The sequence below is a fragment of the Paramormyrops kingsleyae genome, chromosome 4 (assembly GCF_048594095.1).
Source record: "Paramormyrops kingsleyae isolate MSU_618 chromosome 4, PKINGS_0.4, whole genome shotgun sequence".
In the NCBI taxonomy this organism is placed as follows: domain Eukaryota; kingdom Metazoa; phylum Chordata; class Actinopteri; order Osteoglossiformes; family Mormyridae; genus Paramormyrops; species Paramormyrops kingsleyae.
In genome coordinates, this window is record NC_132800.1 from 36,458,397 (window position 1) to 36,475,723 (window position 17,327).

At 44.8% G+C, this 17,327-nt stretch overlaps 1 protein-coding gene across 1 annotated transcript; it reads right to left on the minus strand.

The window, feature by feature from the left end:
- Positions 1-6: 6 nt before the first annotated feature.
- Positions 7-7,024, minus strand: LOC111846195 (melanocortin receptor 4-like). Its single transcript, XM_072711252.1, has 3 exons — positions 5,914-7,024; positions 2,355-2,415; positions 7-94 (listed from the first exon to the last, which is right to left on the minus strand). Exons 1-3 carry the CDS (start codon positions 6,855-6,857, stop codon positions 62-64), a joined length of 1,038 nt encoding a protein of 345 aa, XP_072567353.1. The 5' UTR covers positions 6,858-7,024; the 3' UTR covers positions 7-61.
- Positions 7,025-17,327: the final 10,303 nt, after the last annotated feature.

Here is a 17,327-nt window from a genome sequence, read left to right on the forward strand (position 1 = left end):
ACTTGTGCTGACTTGACTCTCCGACTGTCTTGAAGATGATCCGTCTCTTTAAGCTCTGAGTTCAATGCTGTGTGGAATTTCCTGCAGGAACCGCCTGGAAATGCACGTCGGTCAAGATGTTACTGCCCCTCAGTATCAAAGTTTGGGCACTCAAAAAGTCACCAGTGTAGTGACTCTTTGTGACCAACAGGGGGCCCACAAACCGTGAGTAGTTTGACTGGTAGTAAACGTTGGGTACAGGGCTAAGTAATCTGCATTAAGCTATTTATTGTTATTGTGTCAGGGGTATTATGGTGTACTGTGGTAAATGTAGTGTGCCGTGATAAATGTAGATACGTTAGCAGCTCATTTACCTGTAGCAGTTATTGTTTCAGGGGTATTAGGGTATACTATGGCAAATGTAGTGTATTGTTGTAAATGTATAAACACATGCAGCTAATTTACCTGTAATTTTCTCAGGGATATGATGGAGTATTGTGGTAAATGTGGTGTACTGAGGTAAATGCCACTCTTCTGTACGATTATACACTGATCTGGGAACTGCGTTTATTGGCTTACGTGTGGATTAATTTGTTGCTCAGGAACAAACACACAAATGATACATTTCACATTATAACTAAATAAAAACATGTATAAAGTATGATCTTAACACCAGCCACATGTGTCAAAATCTCACATTAATGGTTATGAGTAGTTCAAGATGCAGTAGGCGTTAACTGTGAAGTCCTTCCGGCACCGTTTTAATGAGATCTATTGGGTTCTGCCAGTGAGCCGTCTCTCCATGACATTGTCCCACGGCTTCTATGATTAGCCATTGTGTCTGGGAACACAAGGTCTCAGTAACATAGACTGGGCCAAGTATGAGAACGGCGCCCATCAGGGGACATTAGTTAAGTGGAGATTAATGGCTGCGCTGGACCCAAAGCCAAGCGCAGATGATCAGCTCCCCAGCTTGCGAGCTGACGGCTGATACGCAGTCCTGCCTTCATGGTTTCCGGGTGCGGGAACCAGACGGGGACACTGCTGTGTGTTTCAACAAAGGAGCCTGTGGACAGGAGCCGTGTAAGAGCAAAGCTCAAATCACCTGCTCGACCCGAGGAGTCGACAGATGTGCTTTGCACCTTGATGACGGCACAGGCTCCAGCTTTGAAATGCTGGGTGGGCCGTAGAGTTATCTAAGGAGACTGGGGGCCAGTAGCAGAGCCAGAAACCATAGCGTGGGAGGACTGGCCGAAAATCAGGTGGGCCAGTCCCATAACAATTCACAGTACCGACTCAACCACAAATATACACACACAAACACACACAGGTTTGTAATTATATCTTTGTGGGGACTCTCCATTCATTTCTATGGGGAAAACTCTAATCCCAACATGACGACCTTAACCCCTACCCAGCCTTAACATTAACCATAGGTAACCAAACAAAATACGAGACTTTGGGCATTTTAATTTTTTAAATTGCATTCACAGATCTTTATAGGGACCTGGAAAATGGTTCCCTCAAAGTCAAAATAACAGGTTTTTATCACATTGTGGGGAACATTTGGTCCCCACAACGTAATATAAACATAATCCACACACACACACACACACACACAATACTGTCAAAAGTCGTAGGCTGGCAAAGAAAATGATGATTAAATTATCGTCATGTTTGTGTAAAATTAGGATATTATGCCTGTAAAAATGTGTCAGGTCCGGCATTTCAAAACCTCAGCTAAAATCGCCCCTGTATTTGCAGCAACCATGCAAGACACCCACGAATTTTTGACTTGACCACTAGCAGACCTCATATGGCTAATCAATACCTCTCTGACTTTCAAATACTAATTTAGTTAATAAATTAAGCAAGCCAGTGGCGACATTTAACAAATACACGGAACGGCTGAGGTGCCCCTGAGGAGAGGCGTGGAAAATGAGGCGGTGTCCATCTAGACACCCAACTGGACATCAATAACTTCTTGGAGAAAGAAGAAATGCCTGTGAGTTTTTATTGTGTAACTTTTCATTGTCATATGTTCCAGTGTTAAATTGTGTTTCTGTTCTGAGCAAATGTGCACTTACTACCCAGATAAAAAGATTGAAACATTTCCTTAAGACTTTTGCACAGTACTGTATGTACATGTGTGTGTGTGTGTGTGTGTGTGTGTGTATATATATATATATATATATATATATATATAAAAAATCAATTTTTAAATGACCTGTGGCATTACTAAGACCAAATGAACAAAGACAAAGAAAAGTCTGTGGCTGAACAGCACATTTCCTCTGATAACTCTAACTACGCACAATCATATGCCTGTTTTATCATACTGTGTCGCCCGACGTGAACGCCGAGTGGGTTCCTACCTGTGCCGTCGTGGTAGCCAGGGACCACAGAGCCAGCCCTGGCTGCAAACATAGAAGATACCTGGAAGGGTGTATAAAGAGGGAGACACTAAACTGAAGTAGCATGCAAGGAAGTCTCCCAAGCCTGGATTCACGTGGGCCCGTAGGATGTGGGGAAAAAAGGCAGGACACGGTAGTGTGGAGGATATAGGGGCGCTGAAGGTGCTTTAGCACCCCTTCTGGTTGTTGGTGGTAATGCAGTACCAGAATACTGCCGGAAACACACAGGGCTGCCAACCATCACGCATCTGACGTGACTCTCACACTTAAAGACTCCCTCATGCAAGATATCTTACAGCAAATTTATATTAATTTATTATATAATTGTAAAATTAGCTACATTCATAAGGTTGCGGGTAGTTTTCAAACCCTAAAGACTAATTACAAGGTAGTAAAACTACATATAAATACGTGTGCATGTGTGTGGAGACTTGTCTCGAATGGAAAATCTCACTACAGCCACCGAAATTGGCAACCATGGAAACAGGTTAATTATCTCGCACTCAGATGCGATTTTATGATAATTTCTCCAAAAAGACTACCAAACCATCACCAAAAAAGTCTTTTGGCGTTCCGAATTTGGTTGCGGTGGTGCACCAGCGGGTCCCTCCATCTGTCAGCGGGGTATGAGGCGTGACAGCTAGGTGCCGTCTGCCCGCCCTCGCTTCTTAATTACAGAGCCGGTGACCGCGGCTCCGGAGTCATTAAACTCACACTTAATTAACACTCACCCTATACCTCATACAGCCTCGTTTAATACCTTATGCATCCATGCAGGCGCAATTAATCTCTGCCTCTTTGAAGAAGCTGCTTGTTAATCGTATTATTATGTTATTAAATTATCTATTGCAATTATTGAGGTCTCAAATGTGATGGTGATGTTTTAAGCTACGAAGCTTCCTGGCGAGTGCGCTCCAGTTCCCGATTTTGTACCTTCACTCAAGTAGGCCTATGGTTCCTCACCACTCCTGATGACCGGCTGGTCACCACTATTCCTTCGTCTTTCATTTGATTCTACAACTTCTTTAGAGTATAACTCAATCCAGCCGAAACCCAATGTAATGCATAAAATCACTACCAGACATTGCATGTATTTGCATTCCTAACCTAAGGTGAATTCAGCAAAAGTGGGGCATTTAAGATTTGCCCTGTGCTACTTAAAAAAAAAAATCAACAACTAATGATAACCAACAGTGCTAAAGTCATGCTACAACAGGGCTTGGTCTTCAACAACTGGTTTCATTTGTGTGGCATGTTAATGATGGCTGTGTTCATAATTTCAAGACTGTGGAGCGAAAATGGACCGACAAACGAAAAAGCTCTTTCGAAAGATAAGACTGCTAGAAACATATAATAGGGTATATTGTTTAAGTTGTTGTATTTTATTAAAAGAGGGCTGGAGATTGTTTTATAAATATAGCACATTTTTGAACAAATACATTAGTTTTTTTGTTTGCTTTTGATTTTAGCGCTGTCCCTCTTTGGCTGAAGGTTCTAGTAAAAGTGGAACAGTACTTTTCAGGTAAATTGGGACACATTTTTACATGTAAATAATGTAGATCGGGGGTCCCCAACTGGTCGATCGCGATCGTCCAGCGCGATATGACAAATACTGTATTTCTTTGGCAGCTAACAGGTCAATGCGATCGCCCGAAAATACGTAGGGAAGCTTCCCCCCCACCGACCAAATGCCGGCAAGATATGCCAAGGAAGATTTCACTGAGATTTAAGGACACTCATGAAATGAAAAATAAAACAATTAGCCTACTTATTTATATAAAAGTAGTAGTCAACGAAATGTTCTAATGAATTTATTTATAGGTTTTTTTTTTGGTCAATAAAATATTGCTTTGTGCAATTAAAGTACATGTTGCCTCTATACAAAACTACTGTCCCGTTTTTGCAGAAGAGCTGTCCCACTTTACCTGAACAAGCTCGATAAGAAATGAGAGGTGCCTCTCTATGTTTTATCCCATTTAACTCTTACATATTACATAGATTGTTTACATTTCCACACTAAACTATTTAAGGAGACAAGCGGTTAATAGAAAAATATATTAGTCTGAGCAAATGGCTTTCGTGAGATTTTTCTAAATCATTTACCAAAAAGTGCACGATTGCATAGTTCACTTTACATGCAGTATTTACAGTTAGATTAGACACGCCGTACTAATTCTTTAGTATTATTTTAAATAGGCTACTTAATTAACAGCTACATAGTCTGATGCATAATTTTTGAGAATCATGTCATTGTGTAAAATTAACGGGTGGCGCAGCTAATGTCTGAGTATATATTCTGCAGAGGTGGAAAGTTCAGGTCCATAAAGTACAAATCCAGACCAAGGTTTTATTTCACTCAACCAGTTTAGCATAAAGAGTTATAGTTACGGAGTACTCAACTGGTTGGTTGAAACAAAATCTTGGTCTGTATTTGTACTTACTGGGCCTGAACTTTCCACCTCTGATTTCATGATACTGGTTAATTATATCTCATGGATATGTAAACTTCGGGACCGCAAAAACCAACTTCAATGGGCAGAACCGAGCCCTGGACGAACGTTTCTTCTCAGTACACGGGAAAAGAAAAACACCCACACTGAATTTTAGGGAAGCAGACAGGAACACGAGTGACACATTCTTTAAAATAGCACCTCTTTGTCACGAAATGTGAGTGCAGCATTCAGACCAGCTAAAACGGGAAGGATCGAGAATGAGACACGACTGGAAGAAAATAGACAAGTCATTATTATTTATTAAAACTATACATCCACTCCGACACCGATAATGAAAGGTCGTTATTTCACAGCTTAAGGACAACAAGCAGCCTGATACCACAACATGCACAGGAAATCGGGAAAGGACAGAATTAAGGCGGCGGGGCGCCTCCGCGCTCAGGTCACACAGAACGCGCACACGGATCCGCAAACGCGCAACTTTACGCGGACACCGGGAAATCAGAAGCTGGCACATTCGGATAGCATAACTATACGTGTTTCATGTTTACAGAAACTGATTATTTGTTCATTTTAGCCATAAACTGTGCGATGGAACACCAAAGCGGCCATGCAAACATTTCATTTTATAGTTTTCTGCTCCATACACCTATCGGTATGCGTGTTCGTCCTATAAAGTGCGTCGCCATATATTTGTGCCAAATTATTCCGTTTGCGCGTTGTCCTCGTAAATAAAGCTTAACGTTCTGTCATGTTCGGTTTTCTTTCCTCTTCGAACGCATCCAAATGGATGTTTTTAAAATACATGTCATAGCCGCAGCCAGGCTGTTCTGCGTGGCACATAATGCATTTTTTAAAATTAGAAAGCACATCCACCGGAAAGCTTCTGTCTTTCCATCAGCCGACCTACCTCCTGAGGAGGGAAGGTGACACAAACTACCGCGTTACCGAGAAGTGAGGGGAACGTTAAACTGGCATAAGGCGTCAAAAGCGAATGTTGTCGTTTCTCTGTGAAGGACCCTCAGCCACTGGGCATTTCACAGATGCAGGAACTGGTGAGGCCGTACCAGCAGCAGAAGATCTCCTTGAAGGTCTTCCTCATCTCTTGGCTGCGGAAGGCGTAGATGATGGGGTCGATGACGGAGTTGCACATGATGAGGATGAGGTACATGTTGAAGTGCGACATGAAACAGACGCAGTAGGGGTTCCGTGGGCAGGAGATCATCAGGATGAGGTGAAGGAAGAAGGGGGCCCAGCACACCACGAAGACGCCCAGCAGGATGGTGAGAGTGATGGCGCCCTTCATGTTGGCCGCCTGCCACACGGGGGCGCTGCCCGGCAAGGCGGCGATGCGCTTCATGTGCAGGCGCGCCAACAGGAACATGTGCACGTAGAGCGACGCCATGAGGGCTAGCATGGCAAAGAACATGGTGATGAGGAGGATGAGCACGGTGGTGCTCTCCGAGTAGACGATGAAGAGCACGCCTGACACCGTACAGCACGTCCAGATGCAGGTGATGATGGCCACCGCCCTCCGCACTGTCACGATGTTGTGGTAGCGCAGCGCGTAGAAGATGGTGACGTATCGGTCCACGGCGATGGCCAGCAGGCTGCAGATGGAAGCCAGCAGCGAGCTGCAGATCATGGAGTCGAATACGTTGTCGATGCTCTTGATGAGGCTGACGCGGATGTTCAGCTCGTCGTTGGTGATCAGCGCTATGACGATGGTCTCCGTGGCATTGGAGACGCTGACCAGCATGTCCGCCACGGCCAGGCTGCAGATGAACAGGTACATGGGCGAGTGCAGGTTCTTGTTTTTCACGATGGCGGTGACCACCAAGATGTTCTCCAGCAGGCTTATGATGCCCAGGGTCAAGAAGACCTCTGTGGAGATCAGGAGCTGCTCATAGCAGCCGGAGGATGAGGAGCTCTTTCCTCCGGTGGATTCATTGCTGGAGGTACCCAAACTCAGGTTCCTGGGATGGATTAGCCCATGATGAGAGACATTCATCTTCCAGATCAGGGCTGAGCTTTTTTGCCACGATCTTCTTCTTAATATTCAGTCCAGGAGACTCCTCTACCAGGGCTTCTCTTCTCCACGTTGGACCAGAAGGTGCCTGGGCATAGTGCAGCTGAACACAGGCTGCTGGTCCACCTGCCCTACCCCCTAGGGATGCTTCCTACCTGCTCCCCTGACCCCCCCCCCTACACACCCCCTGCTGAGCTCCCCACCAATCCACAAGCAGCCCTGGGCCACCTCCTTGTGAATGCTCATCCCCCCAGCTGGGGAAACAGGGGGAGAGAGAGAGGAAGTGAAAGTGAAGAGAGAGAGAGAGAGAGAGAGAGAGAGAAGCTGGATGAGTCACGGAGCAGAGAGGACCGTCATTCGGAGATGAGGGAAGCGGCGAGCGTATCACACCTCAGTAGACGAGCTCAGCCGGCCTTGGGCTTTATGAGATGTGCTTCGTCACTCTCGCATCTGGCTCCTCCCACTGCTCTCCCCGCAGCCAATCAGGACAGGCAGGGGGTGGTAGGCTTTGTGTACACGTGTGTCTTGGGGTCTGACAGCCGAGCTGGATCTAGTTGATTAACTAAGGAGGACTAAAGAACTAATTCTTTAAAGTTTCTTTGCTTGCTTCTTGTTTTGAGTATTTTCAAGATGCATTAACAGTTCCTAAGGCAAAAAGAAGGAGAAAAATAATAATACACTTCCTTGGAGTGGGAGAAAATTAAAACAGTTAAAGAGTCACATTTTAATGATTGCATGGGATCCCAGGGACGGTTTTCATGTGACTGAAACTGAAATCCCTTGTTCAGAATCACCCAGTTGGACAGACGCTCTGTTGCTTGGTGGGTGTCTGCTGTATAAACTACTTCTGTGCAGCCTGAGGTACGAGATGGAGATCTCAGCTGGACATTACAGCCATTCCAGGTTTGTCTGTAACCTGTCTGTAACCTCTAAACCAGGGCTCTTTAAATCTGGCCCTAGATTCCAAATCCAGTGCGTGTTTTCAGCTCTCCCAGGTAGTTAGTTTAAAGAATAACTGATTCTGATTGGCTGGAGGCTTCACATTTGGCTCATAGGTAAAGGAAGGCTGGAAGAACTCGGACCTTGAGGACCGTGATTTGAACAGCTACGCTCTAAACGTACGGCTGGTAGGACCTATTGGACAGGAGGAGGCGGAAATGATGGCATTCCTAGAGCACGTCTGAAAAATCACCTCAGTAATAACAGAAACCAAACTTGTGAATTTTAGAGCCCAGATCCCATCCCTAGGGACTATTCCTGGGACACACTTCAAGATCTGCCCCCCCAGCCCCATAAACTGGGGCAGGTTTGTTATTTCTGCCCCCCATATTTCAAAAACTAAATAGCTAGCGAATAGAGCTGTATCTAGCTAACTGGTTAGCAGAACATGTCGCTTCAGCATCTCCTATATTAGCAATGTGTTTATTTAATATTTAGTGTGGTTACAGTTTTTCGCCAGCAGAGGGCTCCCAAACCTCAGGGCCCCTATGCAAATGCGTGGTTTGAGGGGTGGTACACCGCCAGTGCCCGTAAGGGATAAGCAACACTTTCCCACTCTTGCAGAAATAAATGCATCGATTTCCATGCAGTCAAACCATTTAAATGAATCATTTAATATTTCGTTTTTCTATAAGGCACAAAACAGTGCAGAAACTACTGAATTAGAAACAACTTGGGGAAACAAACTGAATTCTACCATTTTTTTAAACAGTTTCCAATATCTTATGTGATACTTTAGATTACACTAGTATAATATACTGAAAATAAGAAGCTGATTGTAATTTCATGGGTGATTAAGTACAAACCATGACTGAAAATGCTTCTCTGCACTATCTGATTATAGCTGTGCAACTTGAACAAAATAAACGAGCACTTATATAATGAATTTCAATGTAAATATGTGACCAGCGATCTGCACATCACTCGCAGTCAGCTGGGAATTAATTTAGATTAAGCTCAACTAGCCTTGTGCAGTGACCTGCCTGAATCTCTCGGTGGCACTTTAAATTACATCCGATTGGACGCCTCGAATAAACTGCTGGAAATGCGTCACTGGTCAAGTGTTGCCATGGTTACCTTGGGAAGCCCAGCCCAGTTCGATGGTCAGCCTCCCTGCTGAGTTTGGGGCTGAACCTTATCTCAGTGCTGGGGGGGAGGGGGCATTGGAGCCCCCCGCAAGGATCCAGTGAGATGATCACAGCAGAGGCATCTCCGACAAGCAGGGCAGCTGAGTACAGACCTGTGTGCTTCTCCGCAGATCATTAGTAGGAAAAAGCAAACCTAATTTCGAAGGATCAAGATCTCAACTTGCGGGGACTCTCAAAACATAGATTAACTTTTTCAATATGCCTTCTAAATCTTGCCCGTTATTTTATATATACTGCAGTACGGGGCAGGCAGGTTCACTGCAGTGGGAGACCAGGGTTCAAGTGCTTTCATGCACCCCCCCAAAAACAAAAATTGCTAAGCTTTTAAAGATCCCACACCGACAATTATAAACTGTTGGTATATACGGCCAGAGTGAATTTGGTCGGAGGTATCAGTGATTCCTACAGGCATTAAGTGACTCAAATAATGGCCAACATGTCCGTCACAGTCAGGCATGATAAGGGCTGTAGATTGGGGGCTGGATGCCTGATGAGTGCTTCATTTATCAGCCCCACCCTCGCTAAATGTCCTCTGGAAGCGCTCAGGATCCCTTTTCCCGCCATATATAAATCCGATTTTTTGACCCAAGGTTCGAGCACTCGTTGGTGTGCCGAACGCCCCTTCGGCGAGACGAATCTCTGAAGAATGTATCTGACTTTTTAACAAGCACAGAACACTGCCTCGGCCGTAACACATCTCACCCCAAGCAGCTGTGTGGGAGAACGGGAGCTGTGATTCTCATTATTATTTTCTCCCAAACATCAGGGAGAGACGGAGCAGAAGAGCGACTCAGGAGGAGCTCTGGGCCTCAGGTTCTCAGCTGGAGAAAGGATGGGGTCACAGCATCGACCACCACCCAGATCAACAGCGCTAATGTCGTTTTACATTTAAGAGAGGTGGAAAATTCAGCTCCATAAAGGTTTTGTTTCAACCAACCAGTTGAGTATAAAGAGTCACAGTCACAGAGTACTCAACTGGTTGGTTGAAACAAAACCTTGGTCTGGATTTGTACTTTCTGAACCTGAACTTTCCACCTCTGTATTATGAATATTTAGCAGACACTTTTGTCTGAAGACATGTACAATTGAGGCAGCTTTCAAGGAGTCAACTTAGCATAAGTGCAGCTTGGCTGAGCTTCCAGTGAATGTCCAGGTACGAGTGTAAGCAGGATCATAGCAGGAACTACACAACAACTTCTAACCAGAGGAGAACCTAATAAGACAGCTGTTCAAATCTGCAGAAAGTGCCACATTAAGATCATTCGGGGAACATGGTGAGGTTCCAGGCTAGAAGAGGTGTTCCTGGAACATATGGGTCTTGAGACGTGTCTTGAAGGTGGAGAGGGAGTCTGATGACTGGACGAGGTTCAGGCGCTTATTCGGGGAACCACGCAAGAGAGCCGTTTTCTCCGTTAACTCTGCCTCATCCTTTTCTTTTAGTTCCCAGGAACTGAAACTGAGCCACTGTAAATGTTCACCCGTCACTTTATAGAAGAGCAGCCAACTGTAAGTGGAAGCAAAATTAAACAAATTAAATGAACAGGGAATGTGAAAGCAGTGCTGCCTTTAATGCCCTGTTTTGCATTGAAGAGTAATATATCTTTTTTTAAGGGCTGTTTCTGCATTCAGATGCTGCCTCGAGGGATCAGTACAGCATTGGAAACACACACACACACACACAGTCACAGAACAGACACACAGACCAGTACTCATATCTTTGTGGGGACTCTCCATTCATTTCTATGGACATGACCCTAATCCCAACATGGCGACCCTAACCCTAACCTTAACCATAAGTATCCACACAAAAACAACTGTTTCCACTTGTGGGGACTGGAAAAATGGTCCCTACAACATCAAAATAACAGATTTTAATCACATAGTGTGGACATTTGTATATACACTCACCTAAAGGATTATTAGGAACACCATAATAATAAGGTCTTTGACCCCCTTTCGCCTTCAGAACTGCCTTAACTCTACGTGGCATTGATTCAACAAGGTGCTGAAAGCATTCTTTAGAAATGTTGGCCCATATTGATAGGATAGCATCTTGCAGTTGATGGAGATTTGTGGGATGCACATCCAGGGCACGAAGCTCCCGTTCCACCACATCCCAAAGATGCTCTATTGGGTTGAGATCTGGTGACTGTGGGGGCCATTTTAGTACAGTGAACTCATTGTCATGTTCAAGAAACCAATTTGAAATGATTCGAGCTTTGTGACATGGTGCATTATCCTGCTGGAAGTAGCCATCAGAGGATGGGTACATGGTGGTCATAAAGGGATGGACATGGTCAGAAACAATGCTCAGGTAGGCCGTGGCATTTAAATGATGCCCAATTGGCACTAAGGGGCCTAAAGTGTGCCAAGAAAACATCCCCCACACCATTACACCACCACCACCAGCCTGTACAGTGGTAACAAGGCATGATGGATCCATGTTCTCATTCTGTTTACGCCAAATTCTGTCTCTACCATTTGAATGTCTCAACAGAAATCGAGACTCATCAGACCAGGCAACATTTTTCCAGTCTTCAACTGTCCAATTTTGGTGAGCTCGTGCAAATTGTAGCCTCTTTTTCCTATTTGTAGTGGAGATGAGTGGTACCTGGTGGGGTCTTCTGCTGTTGTAGCCCATCCGCCTCAACGTTGTGCATGTTGTGGCTTCACAAATGCTTTGCTGCATACCTCGGTTGTAACGAGTGGTTATTTCAGTCAAAGTTGCTCTTCTATCAGCTTGAATCAGTCGGCCCATTCTCCTCTGACCTCTAGCATCAACAAGGCATTTTCGCCCACAGGACTGCCACATACTGGATGTTTTTCCCTTTGCACACCATTCTTTGTAAACCCTAGAAATGGTTGTGCGTGAAAATCCCAGTAACTGAGCAGATTGTGAAATACTCAGACCGGCCCGTCTGGCACCAACAACCATGCCACGCTCAAAATTGCTTAAATCACCTTTCTTTCCCATTCTGACATTCAGTTTGGAGTTCAGGAGATTGTCTTGACCAGGACCACACCCCTAAATGCATTGAAGCAACTGCCATGTGATTGGTTGATTAGATAATTGCATTAATGAGAAATTGAACAGGTGTTCCTAATAATCCTTTAGGTGAGTGTATATACACTTGTTTATAAACACCTGAGACACACACTTACATACACATGGGAAACATGTTACACACCAAGGATGATCAGGGACTTGTTGGTGTATCACTGCGTTTCATGTGTTTCTATCTGATTCTTTTCCTATTTAACGCTCTGTACGATCAAAACTGAACACTGTATCCAGATGTGACTCATCGCTGCTAAGCTGAACACTGTATCCAGATGTGATTCATCGCTGCTAAGCCAAACACTGTATCCAGATGTGACTCATCGCTGCAAGTTTTTTCCTAATTCCTCCTTAAATGTTTTATGCACAGAATCAGCTGGTATTATTTCCCGAAGGTTGCCCAGCTCAGATATTCATCCATCCATCCATCCATCCATCCAACTGTCCTTCTATATATCTATCTATCCATCCATCCATCCATCATTCTATCCATCCATCCTTATATCATCCATCCATCCGTCCTTCTATCCATCCATTCATCCTATCCTGTGACCCCTGCCCCGATCCCCCTGAGGGACGGGCACCCCACCCAGGGAGTCTCAGTCCTCAGACACTCTTGAGCTTCCTGGAACAGGTGCCAGGGTCACTGCAACCCTGCCTTACATAAAAGAAGAGGCCGGGTCATAATTCACAATATTATTACTGCGGTTAGTCCATTATAAATAGGAGTAATTCCAGGAATTTGATATGAGTGTTCATAATTTAATATCTAGGAACCTTTATAAAAACAATTACACAGAAATGTCCGAATATGGCAGCGAGGGAATGTTTTCGTGCTCATTTCATGGCACAAATGAAAAACGAAAACACCTGTGGCATTATAACAGAAATGAAGACGGTGCTGGTGCATAAACCATCCTCACAGGCAGGTTCCTCATTAGCAGAAGCACTAGTTCAGCTAAATGCCTCAAACTTGCTGGTGCCCCTTAGTCCCCCAGCCTGTTGCCCACCTGACACTTAATGCGCTTAAATTCTAGCATCATATGACCCCAGCTGAGTGTCTCAGGGTATTAAAGGACTCTGGCAACTCTTTGCATGAATCTTTTTTAAAAGCCTTGCTTTTCACATTTGATGGGCATGACGTCTTTTTGTGATGTATTTTTTTTCTGTCTTATCTGCTTCTGTCCTACCATTTTGTTGGCTGCTCTCCCTCACTCTAAATGACCCCCCCCCCCCCCCCCACCCCACCCAACCCCCTCAGCCCAAACTGTGATTGACGCCAGAATCTCCAGATGCTGATTCTATCTGCTCTCGTTAGCTACACGATTACACGTTCTGGTTACCAGACCTCTGCACACAAACCTTATGAGGCATTTACAGCGGCGTGCTCTATGCACTTATTATATGCAAACCCACGATCTAATTTACTCTAATTTTCCAGGTCTAGCGAATGAAATAAGAGCACATGGAAATTAAACAAAGGTGGCAGGATCATTTGGCAGCGATTCGCTGTGGCTTGTAGCTATAGTTGCATCTCCTGCTCTGTTGACACAGCCGTATAAGAGACTTGTGGGATCTACACTAATGCGATCACCATTATTCTTTATTATATTTACAGTATACATTGGTTAGGTATTCTGCATCACATGCGCAGCAACGTGAGGTCATGTGATCACACAGCAATGAATTCTGGGAAGCACACAGCGGGGATGCATTGACCTCCTGGCAGCCCTCAGAAGGTGACGCCACAGCAGCTCAGCCCTTAGCAGAATCGCCGCTCTTTATGGGGGCTTAATGGTCGAATCTCAGTCTCAGTGCCATTCCATCAATTCACGCCTCAGCGGCCATCAGGGTCCCGTATGGAGCCGTTAGTCAGGAGCTGAGCTGAGACAATGGCTTCCCTCTGAGGGCGGCATTACCTATAAAAGTAATTACAGCGCACACTTCGGTCACATAAATTAACTTGTAATTTTCCACCGCTATTTTCAAATTTGAATTAAAGACATTTTTCACGTAGACATTGTTAAGAGTTTTGCTCCAGCTACTCTCCAGATATTTTGGTGGTTTTATTTAGATAGGTAGATCAGCAGACAGACAAGCCTCGTCGCTATTCTTCAGTTTTTCAATTCCCTACCATTAAAAAAACAAACCCACATGGAGATGAAAACCTTCCCTGCGTTTTTGAGGATTATTGCTGTATTCTGGACCTGGGAGAACACAATCATTCTCAAACAACTTCAGGTCACATCAGCAAACCCTTGGCGATGACCAGTTGCTATGCAACTAACAACAGAAATAAAACTTCTGTGGAAATACCTCAAAACTTATCTATAATAAAAGTATCATGATGAGGTCATGGGCTCTTCGAGGTAACTTGCACAAAAGCCGCATTTATGAAGAGATGTAAACCACAGAACACGTGTGGTGCTGAAATCCCGTGTTACATGAGCTGATTGCTACATCACTTTCATTTTATTTAGAAGATGCATTCATCCAGAGTGACAGGCTGAGTCAGCCAGACCCTGGAGCACCTGGGGGCTAAGCCTTGCTCAAGGGCTTGACAGTGAAGTCACTCTGCCGACTCTGGGATTTGAACCAGCAACCATCCGATCACACACACCACTCCCTTACTTCACGATGTAATGTTAAACACTGTCCCGTCTGGATATTTAGTCGATATTCAGTGCAACATTTCATCTCTTTGTCAACCATGCTGTCCGGTAGGTGCAAACTACCTCGCGTTTGGGCTGGAGGTTATCAGATCACGACTCATAAGACCTCATCCACCTGTTTGTCAGTCCCGACACGGGTTCGAAACTAACGCCTAGCTAGGTATTATAGCACATTCTGTGAAGGTTCCCATGGCCAGTCAAAGGTCCCTCCCCCACATCTCTGAAAAGAGAACGCTATACATAGAACGCTATTCCTGCCAGCCTGGATCTCCGCCTCCATAAGGTAGCTGAGAAACTGTTGTGTTGGAGGATGAACCTCGTTCCTGAACTTTGGTGACCCTGGTCAGAAGTGCAAGTCCCTCCCCTCTTCTCCAGGGTGAAGCGGCCCACCAATCAGCTGCGGGATGACTCCCCGGTCCCAGTTTGCATGCCAATAGACCAGCAGCTGATGGTTTAAAATCCCAAAGCGATTGTTGATGCTTCACTGAGCACCTGCAGCTTCAGTGCTAGACCGTTTCAGTTAGAATGCACTGTTGGGGAGATGTTTTGGCCTCATGCCCAGGGCTGGACTGAAAAGCAAGGCTGTAGTGGGAGAGAGAGAACATCACCAGGAGCACCTGGCCAGATGGAGTCTGAGAATCCTGGGAATGTCCCACGTCCTCTGAAAGAACCGCATCCAAGCACTGAATAAGCTGTTGGACTGAGGGGCCAGACAGCTGTGTGCACATTCTGCTCATCAACTCTCAGAATTCATTTATATATACTGGTTCTGTGCGGCCAGGTTATTAATTATTTCTCTATTGTTGTTTCGCACAGTTGCAGCCTGATTCTCATCACACAATATTTATGTAAAGCTATCGTCTGTTGTATCGAGTGTCGTTATCGTATGCTTGTCTAGTGTTTTATTTTTTTTTAATTCCTGTGACTGCACTATGATACCATGCCAAATCCCTTGTGCAAAAGTCTTAGGCAACCAAAGGAAATCATGTTTAAATTATCTTCCTGTTGGTATAAAACTACGCTTTTGTCCATTGAAGTGTGTCAGCTTAGCCATTTCAAAACCTCCCCTAAAGTCACCTCAGTATTGGCAGCGACTGTCCAATACACCGTGTTCAGGTAAGCGAAACTCCATGAGGTCCATCTTCTAATTCAGTTAATGAATTAAATGAGCTGTTTGTGAAATTTAACAAATAAATAGAATGGCTGGGTGCCGCTGAGGTGAGGTTCTGGAACTGAAGCTGTCATTTTCTAGGCATCCAACAAGATATCAAGAACATTTTGGAGAACACAAAAAAACTCTTACACACACAAACACACACACACACACACACACACACACACACACACACACTCATATAATTAAAAAAAAAAATATTACTGTTTATATTATCTGTATATATTTCAATGTTTACATGTTTTTTTTCTCAATAAATACACATTTAGTACATACATAAATAGCTTTAAACAAAATTTTCTTTGGCTGCCTAAGACTTTTCCACAGCAGTGCTGTGATAATAAAACTGATTCTGAGAATTGATTTAGATGCTGAAGGCCATCGAGGTATCAGTGCAGATCAGTGCTCTTCACGTCTCACTGTGGTGAAGAGGCGGAACACGGAAACCGAAAAAGCCGGACGTATCAAACGCCAACCTTGCCGCAAGCTACACTCCAAAGCGGTAAAAGGCTGTTTAACCCTGAAATGTCCTCAGGGCAAACAGCAAGCCACACTCCAAAGTGGTATAAGGCTGTTTAACCCTGAAATGTCCTCAGGGCAAACAGCATTAAGCCACACTCCAAAGCAGTAAAAGGCTGTTTAACCCTGAAATGTCCTCAGGGCAAACAGCAAGCTACACTCCAAAGCGGTAAAAGGCTGTTTAACCCTGAAATGTCCTCAGGGCAAACAGCAAGCCACACTCCAAAGCGGTAAAAGGCTGTTTAACCCTGAAATGTCCTCAGGGCAAACAGCAAGCCACACTCCAAAGTGGTATAAGGCTGTTTAACCCTGAAATGTCCTCAGGGCAAACAGCATTAAGCCACACTCCAAAGCGGTAAAAGGCTGTTTAACACTGAAATGTCCTCAGGGCAAACAGCAAGCCACACTCCAAAGCGGTAAAAGTCTGTTTAACACTGAAATGTCCTCAGGGCAAACAGCATTAAGCCACACTCCAAAGCGGTAAAAGGCTGTTTAACACTGAAATGTCCTCAGGGCAAACAGCAAGCCACACTCCAAAGCGGTAAAAGGCTGTTTAACACTGAAATGTCCTCAGGGCAAACAGCAAGCCACACTTCAAAGCGGTAAAAGGCTGTTTAACACTGAAATGTCCTCAGAGCAAACAGCAAGCCACACTCCAAAGCGGTAAAGGGCTGTTTAACACTGAAATGTCCTCAGGGCAAACAGCAAGCCACACTCCAAAGCGGTAAAAGGCTGTTTAACACTGAAATGTCCTCAGGGCAAACAGCAAGCCACACTCCAAAGCGGTAAAGGGCTGTTTAACACTGAAATGTCCTCAGGGTAAACAGCAAACCAGCCCCCCCACAGCCCATCTCTCCACTGCCCCCCCCCCCCCCCCACAGC

What these genes read in the sequence shown, in the direction of transcription:
- LOC111846195 (XM_072711252.1), bottom strand. Translation starts at nt 6,857, where the DNA reads ATGAATGTCTCTCATCATGGGCTAATCCATCCCAGGAACCTGAGTTTG. An exon ending in AAGGAGATCTTCTGCTGCTG is followed by an intron (nt 2,416 to 5,913) that starts GTACGGCCTCAC and finishes ACACCCTTCCAG; the next exon opens with GTATCTTCTATGTTTGCAGC. An exon ending in TGGCTACCACGACGGCACAG is followed by an intron (nt 95 to 2,354) that starts GTAGGAACCCAC and finishes GTGCATTTCCAG; the next exon opens with GCGGTTCCTGCAGGAAATTC.